Source organism: Castor canadensis, chromosome 16 (assembly GCF_047511655.1).
Source record: "Castor canadensis chromosome 16, mCasCan1.hap1v2, whole genome shotgun sequence".
Taxonomy (NCBI): domain Eukaryota; kingdom Metazoa; phylum Chordata; class Mammalia; order Rodentia; family Castoridae; genus Castor; species Castor canadensis.
The window spans coordinates 1,538,807-1,554,124 of NC_133401.1; the positions used below are offsets into that span (position 1 = coordinate 1,538,807).

Sequence of the window (15,318 nt, forward strand, 5' to 3'; positions counted from 1 at the left end):
GACAGCTCTCACTGCAGTAACAATAAAAACAACTCTTGTGCTTAGTGAAGGCTTATTTCTTGCTGGTGTCATAGTCTGAGGCCAGCACATGGCTCTCCCCACTCAGTGACTCAGGACTGCTTCCAGTGGCCCTTCCTGCCCGCCTCTGAGCAAACAGAGGTGCTCAGATTAGCAGGTGTCACTTCCTTTGGTGTTCCTATTGGGAGAAAACAGACACATGTTTCCAGGCTAACAAAAAATGTGCCCAGAAAGAGGAAAAGGAGTGGGAGCCTACGGCTGGATGTCCACCTGGGGCCACTCCTGGAGTTCAGGCTGTGCACACTTTACACACGGTGCACAACTGTGTGTGAATGTTCTGTTTTGATCATTCCTCTTGTTCAGGTCATGCTGGTGGAGTGGCTTAAGTGGTAGAGTGCCTGCCTAGCAAACCTGAAGCCCTGAGTTCAAATCCCAGTACCACCAAGAAAAGATAGAAAACCTCTTGTTCAGGCCAGCTCTTCTGCCATCCATTACCCTTTCATCATGTGTTGATGGAGGAGCTACTGTGTCCAGCCTTGGGTTCAGGATGACTTGGGCCTACCTTCAAAAGTTCCTGTCCACAGTGGTAGGGAAAGAGGACAGCCCTATGGTCACCTTCATGGCAGGGCAAAAGCTCTGTGGGGTAGGAATGGAGGTGGAGCTTACCTGTGAGGTAGGAAGAAGAGCATTAGGTGGTAAAAAGCAGGAAAGGCCTCATGAGCACCTTCCTGCCAGCTCCCAGAGGTCCTCAGAGGGCCAGCTAGTGCCCAGAGCCCACAGAGTCACCACCTCCTGGATGGGGTTAGCCAGCAGGCAGATGAGGGAAGGGCACAGTGAGAGGGGCCATGGTCATCATGGGACAGGAGGCCTGATGGGGTGCAGGCAGTGGGTGGCGTGGGCTTGGGTTGGGGGCCGGCATGGATCATGGGGGGAGGAGCTCAGGGCATGCTGGACCAGTGCGTGGGTACCTGGGCCAGGCATGGTCAATGAGAAAATGGCTTTCCTGGGTATCACTCTCTCTTCCTCACCCTCCATTCTCCCTGGTGCTTTGTGAATTTTCTGAATCTTGGTAAGGGATTTGGCAGCTTGTGTGTGTTGTCCTGGTAAGATACTGTGGGGACACCCAGGCCAAGGAGTGGAGCCATCCAGGGGCTCCCTGCTCCATGGCTGGACACGAGGGGGCTCAGACTGTCATCCCACAGCTGCTACATTCCTGTCTTGGGACGGGCCGCTTATGGGACCAGGGACTGGCACGTTCAGTCCCTCTACCAGGACAAGGCATGGACTTCCTGAGCTGGCCTTGCTGTTTAGCAGACCTCAGAGGGAGAGTACACACCCAGAAGAAGCCCTGCAGCTGTCTGCTGATTTCCGCGTGCGGTGTTAGCACCACAAAGAAAGAATATTAACTTTGCGTCGGTGGGCAAGGAATAATTAAAATATAATTAAAAGCATGGATTCTTCTAATTATTGCCTTTGTATAATGTATATTTAAAAACAAGACATCTGCAAAGGCTTCCTTTGCAGAAACAAGAGAGGGTAACATTTTAATTAAAACTGGATTATTTCAAAACAGTTTAATCGTCCTGTCATCAAAGGACTTAGACCTTATTAATTAACTACTGATAAGTAGGTTCAAGTGACCAGAAATGTAAATTCGTGGGGTTGTTTCTGGCACCCCCTTACTGGAGGAGTACTCCTCAGACCCATTCTGAAAAGAATATTTTGGGGGATTTCAGTATGAGAAAGAATCAGGACCCGTAGGTGATTCTAAATCTCCTCTCCTGGCCTCAGCGGACAGAGTGAATGCCCCACCACAGATCGGGGACAGATGGGGAGCGCCTGTGGCTAGCCCTCCCGCCCCACCTCCCACTCTGTGCTCTGGCGTGAGCTCCCCAACCGTGTCATCCCATTCCGAACCGTGGCAGGAGCCCTTCTGACAGCCTCTCAGGGCACAGGTGCAGAATGCGCCAGAAGACTCCAGCACGGGGGGCCCGGGCTCCGCCCCCACGCTCTGCCAGCACCTCCTCTTTTCAGGGCTAATCTTTCTGTACGGGCAGCGTGAGCACAATCCCCATCTATCATCGTAAGTGGATAGAGACTTTGAAAGTGACAAATGGTGTTCGTGTCATTCCTTCCGTCTAATATGCTAAACTAATGCTTGGATCTTGAGCAGGGAAGGCTTGTTAGAAGAGGGGCTCTTAGCAGCTCACAGTTAACTGACATAGCGCTGTAAAACTCAACCTCACACAGGGCAGAAAGGGCCCTTTCCATCTCAGACCCCCAGGGCCTGGCCCTGCCACCTCCCTCCTCTGCAGGCCTGGCTCCATCCAGGTTTTGTGGTTCTTGGGTGCTTAGAAGCAGCTTCTCAAAGAGGAAACAGACTCTTGGCCTGCTGGTTACGCTGCCATGGTCCTCGCTTCTTGCAAGTGGCCGGGGATCTAGGCTACAGAGACAGTTCCTTCGGGTCCCTGCAGCTGGGATGGCCCAGCATATTGGACAGTGGGTTGCTGCTTGCTCCCAGATGACGGATCCTTGTTTCAGAGTCTGTGCTTGCAGTACCTCGAGTGGTTTGTGTGTCTGCAGGCCTGAGAGACAGTAATCCCCTGTTGCCCCTTCAGCGCCCTCTGTGGAGCAGAGCTGGGGACCCAGAAGACAGATTGGAGTGCTGGGGTCCCGTGCAGGGCTGCAGAGGGCTCAGGACAGGAAGGGTGAGACTGCGCTTCAGAAAGGCATTCATCTGAAACAGCATTTTCCCTTGAGAGTTATTTCTAAAATGACACGTTTGTGAAATATTTTAAGATTGTAAGGCTGAGAAAGGAGTTCGATATTTAGAAATAAAGTAGCTTTCGGCTCCTTTAATCCTGAGGGACTCAAAAGGCCAAGTGCTTCTTTTTCTCGAAGGATCGCTCCAGGCTCTCGTCCGCCTGTCCCAAGTGGGATCTGGAGCCATCGGCTCCTGCAGACTCAGCACTGCGGGAGCATCTGTGTGGCCGAGGAGCGCAGGTGTTTTCTACCCATGAGGAGTACATGGAGGTGGGGGCCTCAGGGTCCCCCCGGGGGGTAGAGCATTGGCAGCTGAGTGTCTACATCTTGATGCATGCAGGAGAGAGCTAGTGTCCTGACCGGGCTGCATCTGATGACCCAACCTCACAATGAGCTGTTAAATAAAGCAGGCTTGACTTCTGCCAGCGCTCTGGACTGCGGGGGCACCCACGATGGGCCTGCATTTGTCAGCAGAGCCAAGCCCAGTGATGCCCAGCACCGGCTTGTCCAAGGCCCTCAGCGGCCAAGTTTGCTGGAAGGGACTTTGTTCCCTGACACCCTTGGCAACACAGGTCCTAAGACCCAAGGGCCCCCATTCGGCCTTTCATCCACAGGCTCCTTCCAGGTCTGGTGGCCCCTGGTGGCTGAGCCTGGGAAAGGAGTGGGCTCACACACAGAGATGAACTTGGGTTCTGTTCAGGTTCATCCCACCAGCTGCCAAATGGGAACTTGGGGAGGTTCCAGCTCACAGTCCTCCCATCCAGAACTAAAACCGGGCTTTCCACGGAGAAGTCACAGAGCAGAATTCCCCTGTGACTGTCAGCCAGTCACATGGTTCTTTCACAATTTCAGCCAAACCTGTATCCCACGTCTGCTGTTAACCTGCCTACTCATTTTCTTTAAATTTGAATCCTTCTTTCCCTTTGAATACTTTAAAAGTTTTATCCCTGATGAGTGAAACCTGAAGTGTAATTTGCCAGTGTAAATGGAAGTAAATATGGTTCTCTGTGCACATATGTCATCTTGACACTCTTAGGCTTCCCTCCCATACACCTGGTTACTCCCCCAGAAGGCTCCCTGTGTCCCTGGCTTCCCTTGGAGAAAAAAAAAAATGTCTCTGGATCAGATTAAACCAAGGATGGTCCCCTTGCACTGTGGAGGGCCTTTCTGCATCCTGGTCACATGGGTCAAACCTCTGTGGATGATTCCTGGTCCAGCTTCCAAAGGGAGAATTTTTGTTTCTCTGGCCAAGAAAGGTGATATTGCTGACATCAGCCTAGCTAGTGAGATCAGGTCAGCTGTAAATAGACGTTGACTCCAGAATCAAGCAGAGATCCATGAGCAAGCTTACTGGTATTACCACATATATTCCAGGGCCTTTCAAAGCTAGGGTTCTTTCTCTTGTTCAGGGTGTCAGTCCTCAGATGGGTCTGGATTCACAGATCTAGGATTTCCCACTCAAGCTGGGTGCTGTGGACTCTGCATTTCTTCCTCTTGTATGTTGTCACCAGCCTGGGCACTGTCATCTGTCCCTTGCACCAGGTACCCTGCTCTTGTCTTTGGGATTTGACAAAGAAGTTTTTGGAGTAGGTCATAGCATGCTGACTTTTTAGGAAGAGGGTGGAACCTGTTCTGAAAGCCCCCAGGGTAGGAGACAGCTCCCGCACAAGGACAGACTGACAAGTGGATTTGCTAAGTACCCCCCTCCTGCATCACCCCACCCAGGGGGAGTGAAAGGATTCACCTTTCAATAAGACAGTGTCCCGGGCCAATTAGTGAAAGAAAACAAAGCGAGCTCCACCTAGGACTTCCATCACAGTACCTTCAAGGCTGGCTGGTAAAGTAAGGGAAAACAGAACCCCCACAAAAGATGATATAATTTATGTGATCCGGAGGAGAGGGATGCCAAAGCAAGAAGCCATAAAGAAAAAAATTAATACATCTGACCAATAAAAATGTAAATTATCTGTCCAGAAACACCATAAAGGAGATTAAAGAGCAAAAGGAAAAACTTTTACATACATGATAGTCTAAAATACTGCCTAGTATCTTTCATACATAAATCCCATGAGGACCAGTAAGAAAAAGATGAACATTCACGTTTTTCAAAAAGGAACAGCCATTCAGAAAGGAAAAAAATGTTCAAACTTGGCAGTTCATCAGTGAACTAGTGAAATCCTTGCTGTTTTGCCTACCACAGGCTCCGTCCTGTGGGCAGACAGACCCCAAAATGCACTGCTCAGGGCCCTAAACATCCCGGGAGTTCCGGGCTCCGTTTTGCAGAATGTGTCCTGAGACTAAGACATGTGGATGAACTCAGTAATTCTGCTGCTGGGAATTTAGCCTGACAGTGAAATGGCATGTGGCCATGAGTGTCCATCAACACAGAAGTGGAAGTAACCTGGATATATCACAGTGTGAAGCTGGTTGAGGAAATTATAGGTTGTGGTACCACCAGCTGTACTTATTCAAAGTTAGTTATTCAGTCATTCAACAAAAATGTGCTGAAAATCTCCTGTATGCTAAGAATGAATCTGACCTCCAGGGGTTACCACAGTGAACAAAACAGATAAAATCCCAGCATAGTGGCAGGCACTAGATGGATGGATGATAGAGTAATAGATGGGTGAGTAGGTAAGTGCATGGATGGATGGATAGGTAGATAGATGGTAAGCAGGTAGGTAGAGAAAAAGATACAGAGATAGATGACATGGATGGATGGATGGATGGATGGATGGATGGAGATGGTGATAGATGGGTCGATGGATAGGTGGGTGGGTGAATACATGGATAGGTAGGTGGAGATAGAAACAGAGATACATGATGGATGGACAGATGCATGATGGATGAATGGATGAGTGGATAGGTAGATGGTAAGTAGAGACAGATAGATGATAGAGAAAGACAGATGAATTGATAGATGGTAGACAGATGGGAGATAGATAGATAGATATGAATGGATGCTAGATTGGTAAACAGATAAACACATAAACAGGTAAAGAAGTAGATAAATATGATAGACATGTAGATGATAGAGTTGGATGGAAACTTAGATGGTGGGTGGACGGATGGATGATAGATGGGTGTGGGTGAGTGGATGGACAGATGGATAGGTAGATGGTAGGAAGATGGACAGGTAGATGATAGAGTTAGACTGGTGGGAAGATTGGATGGATGGATGGTGGATGGATAGATAGATAGATGGACAGGCAGATAGACGATGGGTAGATATACAGACACAGATGATAGAGTTAGTGGAAAGAGGGTCAGTGAATGGATGGATAGACACACGGTGGGTAGATGGATGGATGGATGTGAATGGGTGGGTGGGTGGATGGATAGACGGATAGGTAGATGGTAGGTAGATAGTGTGTTAGTTTTCTGTCACTATGACAAATAACTTAAAGGAGAAAAGATATATTTTGGCTCATAGTCCATGGTCAGTCGACTCTATTTCTGTGGACCTCAAACATCATGAAGATGAAACATCGTGGCAGAAGGACACAGCAGAAGAATGCTGCTCACCTCACGGCAGCCAAGAAGCTGAAAGAGAGGTTGTGGGAAGAGAAGAACAGAGGAGGAAGGGACCCGGGATAAGGTAACCCTTCAAAGGCACACCCCAGAGACCTACTTCCTCCAACTAGACCCCACCTCCCAGCTTCCACCACCTCCCAGCAATGCCACCAAGTCAATCCGTCAATGAATTAATCCACTGATTCGGTCAGAGCTGTCATGATCCAGTCACTTCCCCAAAGCCCCACCTCTAAGCGTTGCTGCCTTTTGGAACCAAGCCTTCAACACAGGAACCTTTTGGGGGACATTTCACAGTCAAACCATAACAGGTAGGGCAGGTAGGTAGATACAGAGATAGGGATAGAGATAAATAATAGGCAGAAGGAGAGTGGATTGATGGATGGGCGCGAGGGTTAAAGCAGGAAGGAGATAGCTCTTACTCAGGACAGGCCTCCCTGAAGAGCCCTTGGAGGAGAGACCTGAAGGGGAGAAAGCAGGCTGTCAGTCTCCAGGGGACTTTCTGAGAAGAGAGAACCTGGGGCTCCTCAGGGGCCCCAAGGTGGGGACTTGCCTGGCGGAGTCCGGAGTGGTCAGGAGGTGACTGAGAGGACAAGACGAGGTGGGGGAGTGAGAGGAGGGTAAGCTGCTGGTGGGTCATATTTGGGCATGGGTTCCCACTTAAGTTATCAAAGTGTCCCTTTGTAGCACACACAAGGCTGAAGCAGGGAGGCCAGCCAGAGCACTGTCGCCGGTGACCAGGCAGAAGTCTGATTCTAGACATAGTGACAGCATGGACAGAATGGACACGTGTTACCCGACAAGGAGCATGTTCTAGCTTCAGCAGTAGCTTTCAGCGGCCAGCCCTTCCTTCTTCTGACCTGGTGGGGCTGCTTGTCCTTGCAAACCCGTCTCGGCTCAGTGTGGGCCCTACGCACAGCGGGGAGGGGGAGAAGTTATCAGGTGGATGTGACTGTATGGGGAATCCCATCTCATGGGCTCTCCTCACAGAGAACCCACACGAGATCTGCAACACTTCATCTCTACTCCTAGACATTTGCTTAACGGATGTGTGTGCAGGGACCCCCAGAAGCCCAGGCAAGAGCTAACACAGCAGTGTGGCTCATCATGGCCCCCTGGAAAAGTAGACGGGGCTATACTCAGGCCCTGGAGCCTCACCCAGCAAGAGTTGGATAAATGACAATACCCCTGAGGTGCTGAGCAGCAGAAAAAGCGACATGTTGCCTGATTCTGTTTACAGAAAGTTCAAAACCAGGCAGAACTGATCTGTGGTGTTAGAAATCAGGCCGCCCAGTAGGGGAGGGGCTGACAGACAGGGAAGGGCAGGGTGCCTATGGGTGTACTCACTTGGTGCCAGTTCAGTGGTTCATGTCCTCATGACTTGGGTCCTTTCCTGTGTGTGTGTCACACATTCATTTAAAAAGCTGACAACTGTCAGGTGTGGTGGTGCACTTCTGTAATCCCAGCACTCAGAACTGAGGCGGGAGGTACTCGAGTTGAAGACCAGCCTGGGCTATATACTGAGATCCTGTCTGAAAAGAAAAAAAAAAGTTGACAGCTAATTGTTTTCTTTAAATCTGTGTTTATTCATCTTAATAAAAATGCCTGGAAGGATAGTCAAAACAAGATTTGATAGGGTGATAAGGTATGGGTAGTGTTTTTTTCATATAAAATTTCTTGTGTGAGGATTTCTAAGATCTTGAGATATATATATATATACACACTATACATACGATATATAAACTATTATACAGTTTATGCATAAACTATATATGTGTATATAATTTATTAGCAGTCTGCCCTGGCTGGGCTTAGACAACTAGAGAGATATATTTTTTTACCAATAACTGATACCAAGGATGTCAGTCTAATCAAGCATGTCAAGAATAAAGGGGAGAATTTGTTAATTGAATATCGTGTGTGTCTTCAGTTATGCTTAATACAAGATAGGTAATTTAGAATTCCCAGTTATCCAATTAAAATGCTAATTATCTCGTACCTTGATGAGGTCTGTCTTGGAGAGAGGGTGAACCGTTTCTGTCTGTTGTGCCTTGTCTGCTACTGTGACACTGCAGTCTTTGCCACTGCCCTTGTCTCTGGTTGGTGCGTCCTTCCCTTCTGAGGCCTCTGTGTCCCCAGCGGCCTGGTGCCACTGCCTCCAGCCATCCCACCTGGGCCTGTTTCATTCTGGAGTGGAGCTGCTTGTCCTTGAGGCCTGCTTTTTGCTCAGCTTGGGCCCCATGCACAGCACAGCTGTGAGGTCAGTGTCTGGAAGCCGTTAGCCATAGCCATAGCATGCTCTGCTGCTAGAATTTACAGAGCACAAAGCCATCTTCCCCAGATGACGTCCTTCCGTCTCACAGCGAGACCCAAGGTCAGTGCCATTCCAGCCCCCACCTGCTGACTGACCGAGGCTTTGGAGGCATCGCGTCTAGACTGTAAGCTTTGCCATCAGAAACCCTGCATGGACTCCAAGCCTGAACCCGATCCAATGGCTCCCTGGCAGCATGTCATCGAACTGCACTGGGGTGGCCCCGTCTGTGAAGCAGGAAAACACTCCCTGCCCAAAGGATTGTAAATGCCATGAGGGCTGCATAACCTGCCTGGAATCTCAGCACAGTTGGCAGCAGGCCTGGATTGGTTCAGTCTGTGGGTGACCCAACCCCATTCCCATGCATGCTGTCCCTCCAGTGTGTCCCCCACCATTGCAGGCACTGGTGGAGGTTCTCCAGCAGGAGCAGAAGTGCTGGGGCAAATGGCCCAGTAGGGCTCAGGGAGTCTTCATCAGATCATGTGGAGATGGTCTGAAGGCTTGAGGTAACCAGCAACCGGACTGACAGGAGCTGTGGGGAGGCAAGTGGGAAGCTGTCCTGGGCAAACCATCCCAGGCTGGGGCCAGGACCAGCGCGCAAGGAGCAGGATCCAGGAGTGAGAGGCCTGGACAGCACCAGACACAGGGAGATGCTAAAAGCAGAGGCACCACTGAAGCAGTTTTTGCAGACAGCCTGTGTCCCCGAGGATGCCACCTAGGGCAGGCTGTGCTGTGAGGCTGACTGGGCCCTGTGCTAGCACCAATTTTATTAATGCATTGCTGGTCTTCATCCGCCTTGAAGCCAGCCCCTTCTTGGTGACACACCAAGACACTTGATCACCTCATCCCTAGCCTTCTCTGCATCTGTCCTCACATGGGGACTAGGGGAGGAGAGGCCCAGGCAGTACCTCGGTTCACTGTCCCAGTGTCTGTCCTGCAGAAGGTCCACAGAGAACATGTGCTGAAGGAGCCAGGCAGAGCCCAGACAGGTGACTGAAACCTCCCAGGCAGCAATCACAAGGGTAGGATTGGGGAGTTTTTGCCAGGAACCCTCTGACCACCTCAGAAGAACAGCAAAACAGCTTCTGACGTTCTCCTGGGAATTCAAGGTTAATTGCTCACAGTTCCATGGAACAGAAGTTTTGCCTCTGCTCGTCCTGCCGATGCCTGTGCCTTTGACTCCTGTTGGCTTTGAGATGCACCTCAGAGCAGGATGGCATTTCTCTTATTCTGAAAAGGATTTTCCTTTAGTAAGTGGGAAGATCACATTCATTATGTAATTATAGTCATTGAGGCCCAGGAATATCAGTTATTAATGGAAAAAACCATGAACTAAAAGTCACTCAGTGCTGAGACCATTAAACAGAGCGCTGTTGTTTGGCTCCAAACATCGCGAGACACTTGGCCCTTCCCTTCCCTCTCTCTTTTAACACACTCAAGGCCCTGGTCCATCCAGAGGAGAACAGACCCCTGGACCAGCTGTCCCTGAGGGCAGAGGCCGCTGTGAGGGGGCAGTGGACTGAGGCCCCCTTGTCACCCAGAAAGCCCTTACTTGTGCATGAGACCTGGAGCCGGTGTGAAGATTTTGCCTTCTCCCCGGTAAATGTCCTGGAGATGCATGGTGGCCTGTGCAAAGGCTGGTGGACTCCCGTGGAGAACTTGGTCACCTGGATGATGCAAGATCCCTGGGTGTCTGGGCCATGGGTCTATCAAGTTCTATTTGGTTTCAATGAGTAGCCTAGAAACTGTTGCTCAAAGCCAAGTGCTCAGTGTCCACAACCTCCTGTCCAGCCTGCAGGAGGTCCCTTGTGGCTTCTAAGCAGTGACAACACTAGCTAACGTGTCCTGTACCAAGTGTTCATGTGCCAAGAGCTATTCTACCTGCTGTGAGCAAAGTAAATCATTTGCTCGGTGTGGCAGCCATGGAAGGGAGGGGCCGTTCTTGTCCCCTTCTTATAAATGAGGAAACTGACGCAGGAAAGGGTCACGGCTGGCAAGTAGGTAGAGCTGCAGTTTAGCTTCTTAGTCAGTATTGAGCAGAGTCCCAGGAGGCTGGAGGCATAGGGCCTAGAGCAAGGGGCTGCAGGTTTGGGACTAGGTAGGGGACACCTAAGTCCCAGCTCTTGCAATGTCCAGACTGCCCACCCTCTAAACCCTCTGCTCAGATGCAAGGTTCCACTACTGCTGCCCAGCTTCACTTCCACGTGCCTGCACCTGCCACTCTCCATATCATGGGGACCCTGGGTCCATCGAGGCCTAGCCTGGGGAATGATGTGACCAGTGCCACGTCTGGTGGTGCCCAGCTGCCGGACCTTACAGCTTACACTGCTGCCCAGGGCAGCAGCCCTTTTGCCATTATCTCTGGCAATTGCGTTTTATGTGGCTGCAGCTTATCTTGTTAGATGATAAACCTCCGAGGGCAGGAGCTGGGCCCCGTGCCCAAGAGTCATGGTTTCTGCAGATGCAGGCCTGGGCATTTGCTGTTCCTGTTCCACTCGTCATCTCCAGACACTGAGAAATGGGCCTGCCCCCCCCTCCCCCCGTCACTGCAGTAACTCCGTACACCTGCTTATTCACAGTACAGATTCTCCAGGTTACTTAAGGATTTTTGATTATGCCTGGATACAAAGCAGCTTCGCTTGGGCAGAAATTCACAGCCGAGGATGTTGGAGGGTGTGGGAGGCTGGCTGGCTGGTGGCACATGGCCAGATCTCTCCCCGTCTGCTGCTGAGAGAGGTGTGCCAAGGACCTGGGCAGTGTGGTCCAGTACCCCTTCTTCCAGCTGAACTGGAGGGAGCAGGGGTGAGCAGCTGGGGCAGCGCATGAGTGTGCTGCTGCCGTGTGTACCAATCGCAGGCTTAGGGAAAAGGCAGGTAGATGGGAGGTGGTCATGGGATGACAACACCCCTGCCTGGCTTGCTGTTTGTTGTCCTGTGATGGAGAATATTCATTTTGAGAAGGTTTGTTTTGGCTGTTCGTAAAATTTGCCTGTTCTTTTTTTTATACTTCCCTTTCAATATTAATTATCTCACATGTAATTCTTTGGGGTCTCAGCCTGCTGTCAGTTGTGTCTGGAAACTGCATGGGGTGTGTGTGTGTGTGTGTGTGTGTGTGTGACGTGCAATGCACGTGTAGCACTGGGTGGTCGGGCTGAGGATGGGGCCACCCAGTTTGGCTTTGTGTCAGTTCCTCCTGGAGGATTCAGGTCTCACAGTCAAGGATCAAGGTTTTTTGGTTAATGTTCAGCCCTGGAATTTCCAAACCATGCAGGTCACTCATGTTTGAACCAGAAACCTGTAGTGGACAGACTCATGCTTCTGAATCCTGAGATGTGTCTGGTGTTCGCATGGCGCCCCGGCAGGCCTCCCGGCTGCCTGCTGCGTTTCTATGATGTTTCTTCAAATCCTCCTTTCTCCATGGGTGCATCACCACACAGGCCTCTGCTTTGTGTGTGTAGGGGGTGGGGGTCCTAATTCCAGACTGCTTCCTCTGTGTCACTTAAAGTCAGGTTTTTAGGTCCCCAAGTCTGACTTTCTGGTCTCTCTTCTTTCTCTTGAGCTCCGCTCTGTTAATTGCATTTTGTGCAGCCCCTCTGAATGTCAGAGGTGAAAGGGTCTCTGGCTACTTCTCTGCTGCCAGCTCACATGCCATGGTTCCTGAGGGATACCTGGCAGCCCACAGCTAAACGCAGCTGTGACCTTGGGTCAGTCAGTAGTTAACCCCCAGTGCTGAGCCAGCCAGACCCCTCGCCTGGCTGTGTTGTCTTTATGAAGAGGTCTCCGTGGCCACTGTGTCCTGTCAGGAGAGATCAAAAACCAAGGGCTCGCGTGGTAGAGCTCTTGCCTAGCGTGTGCAAGATGGGTTCCGTCCCCAGCAAAAAGAAAGGGAGGGAAGGAAGGAAGGAAGGAAAGAACAAAGGAAGGAGGGAGCGTTTAAAACACAATTAGTCCCGTGTGAAGAACATCGACTCTTCAGGCCAGAGTGGATTATCTGCGTGTGGCCGCTTACCCTCCAGCTCTGGTTTTGTGGGTGTGTGAACTGTCCATGCAGCTGGGGAAATGACCAGTGTCTAGCGGCAGTATGTGGGTGAGAACTGGGTCAGCTTTGCCATAGTTACATTCTTCTGTAAGCCATGTGTTGCTCTATGAAGTGCTTTTCTCTTCCATACACGCCAGGGGCACAAGGGAGGTTGTCCTACCGAGAGGATTATACAGCAGAGACGTGTGCTGCAGACCAGGGCGCCGCACTCACCCCGTCTGTCATCTGTATACACTGTGCCCCTGCCTGTCCTTTCTGAAGCCAGCTGATCCCAGGGCAGCCTGTGGTCATCTGCAGCTCACCTGTTTCAGCAGAGGCTCACTGTCCCCATCACCTTGAGTGTGGCCACGTGGACTCCTAAGGTTTCCTCCTGTTGTGGCAAAGTCACATGTGACAAAATCATGGGGGCACTGTGGCTCCGTGTTTGGCTTGCGGACTTCGTGTGCAGAGAGGCGAACAATTGTAAGGCTGCCCATGGGAGGCTTTGTACAGGAGGGCTGGCTGTGCAGGGGGTGGGGGGCAGAGGCCAGTGCCCCCTCAGTGGGAATATGCCCGCTGTGGCCGAACTCCATGCTGCAACTGGGGTCCTACCATCCCCGTGGCCTCTTCGGACTGAGGCATTAGTTGACCACAGCTGCCTGAACTCCCGCCATGAACACAGGAGTGGCTCAGGAGGGGAGTAGGTGGCTCTCCACCTGCTGGCAGCTCCTGAAATCCTTTGCGTTGAAGAAATATTTCACTCGCAGACACCCAATTATCCAGGAAGGTTTGTAAGGCACGTCTGAAAGCCAATTGAATCTGGCAGAACCGTTTCTGCATAACAACTACTTAATATCCAATCACAGCAATTATACATAATTTGTGTTTACAGTGCCAGGAAGATTAAACTCCTCCACACAGACAGTTCTCCAAAGCCGGCCTAGAACGTGCAGGGCAGCAGGCGCGCCACTTGGCGTGCCCACGGCTGCCTTTGGTGTTCTGCAGATGACTGCCCTGGCGCTGGGTGGGTGAGGTGGGGGTCACCCAGGCCTCAGGGAGGCTGAGAGCAGCTCCCTATCATTGTCATCTCACAAGCTGGGTTCTGCAGAGGCTGGGCATCTGGTGTACCTGAGGACCGGGGCCAAGCCTGGGGATCAGCTTGGTTCCTGTCTGTCCCTATAGACCTTGCTGCTGGCTGCCTACTGGGCAGGGGAGGGGTGTGTCCAAGTCCAGTAGGTTTATGGCTTTTCCAGGCAGGGGAAGCAAGGTCTGGTCCCCAGACCAACCTCCCTCCTCCCTGGAGACTGCCCTGCTCTGTCTACAGGGGCTGGCCCCTTGCCCCTGTCCTAGGCAGCACTGGGGTGGAAGGGGTCATACTCCACAGCCATGCGTCCAGCCCCTCCCAATGGGGTGGGTGTGGCCCCTAGCTACAGTCACCGGGAGACCCTCCAGCCCTGCAGAAATGTGTGTCCCTTGCCAGAGCTCCAGCAGGCCATCTGTCCTCCTGATGAACCTAGGTGTCAGAGCAGCTCTGGGCAGCCATGCTGGTGAGCTCTCTGGCCTAGGACTGGACCCTACATCCTCCCTTGCTGCACACTGACCTCTGACGTTCCATGGCCTGGGACTGGACCTGGGTTCACACTCAACACTGGGGGACTTGGGCCTGCTGGGGCACTACAGACCAGGTGTGGGCCAAGGATTTCACTTGGAGATGGGAGTAATGCACATTCCAACTCCAGGAACCCACCCCCCACCTCAACTTATCTCTCCCCCTGCAGCCTGTTCCAGCACTATTGCTACTCCCGAGGTGGCATGCGTCACACCTCTTACACCTGCATCTGTTGTAGGTAAGTGCTTCTGGGTCTCATGGATGGGAGGAGCAGGGTTCCGGCCACCAGCTTAGTGGCACTGGCTTGCTCACACACCCACACCAGTGCCTGGCCCTCTGAGCCTCTGAGCCTGGAAGTCACTCTTGCCTGAGGTGGAACCAGGTTGCCTCTGCGTGCCAGGGAGCCCAGCCTGCTCGCTACAGAAGGGCTTACCTGCCATCCTGACCCCTCCTGGGAGCCCAGGATTTTGGACACTGTGGTGGCTGTGGTTGTGTGTCCCTGTGTGGAGGTGTATGGAGCTCTTGGTGTAGCTACAGATGAAATGTGTTATAGCCAGGGGGAGGGGCGGGAGTTGTCACTGTAGATGTCTCTGTGGCGCACCGTGGCTGCAGGGCTTTATGTGAATGTATGCAGCTGAGTGTGCTGACTGCACACGTCTGGGTGCGCTTGAGGTGTCAGCAGGGTAGAAATGACCATGAACACACAGGTAGCCGGCAGCCACGCATATGTGCTGCTGCAGTCTCCAGGCATGTGCACGGCTGTGAGCATGCCCGGCTGTGCGTGACACTCTGGGTATGACTGCACAGGGGCCTCCTGGTTGTGAATGGCCCCCTTGTCCCTGGAGCTCACCCCAGCGAGTGGCTCAGTGCTCTGCCAGGCTCTGCTTCTCTACACTGGTCAATACTGGCTGGGCGTGTGCACGTTCTCACTCATGAATAATACATGGGGCCATCTCAGTCCTTGGAAATGTTCTTCTCTGGTGGATAGAGAGAAAAATCATTATTTCTACTTTTATGATTCCTGAGACTCCCGAATGGCGCCATAAATATACACCCAGGTGTATTTTTT

The 15,318-nt window shown here is 51.7% G+C and overlaps 1 protein-coding gene across 1 annotated transcript in view; it reads left to right on the forward strand.

The window, feature by feature from the left end:
- Nucleotides 1-15,318, forward strand: part of Pepd (peptidase D) — a 124,849-nt gene that overhangs the window by 87,652 nt on the left and 21,879 nt on the right. The window contains exon 10 of the mRNA XM_020181468.2: nucleotides 14,419-14,487. Within this exon, the coding sequence (XP_020037057.2) occupies nucleotides 14,419-14,487 (69 nt within the window). The remainder of the gene's footprint in view (nucleotides 1-14,418; nucleotides 14,488-15,318) is intronic.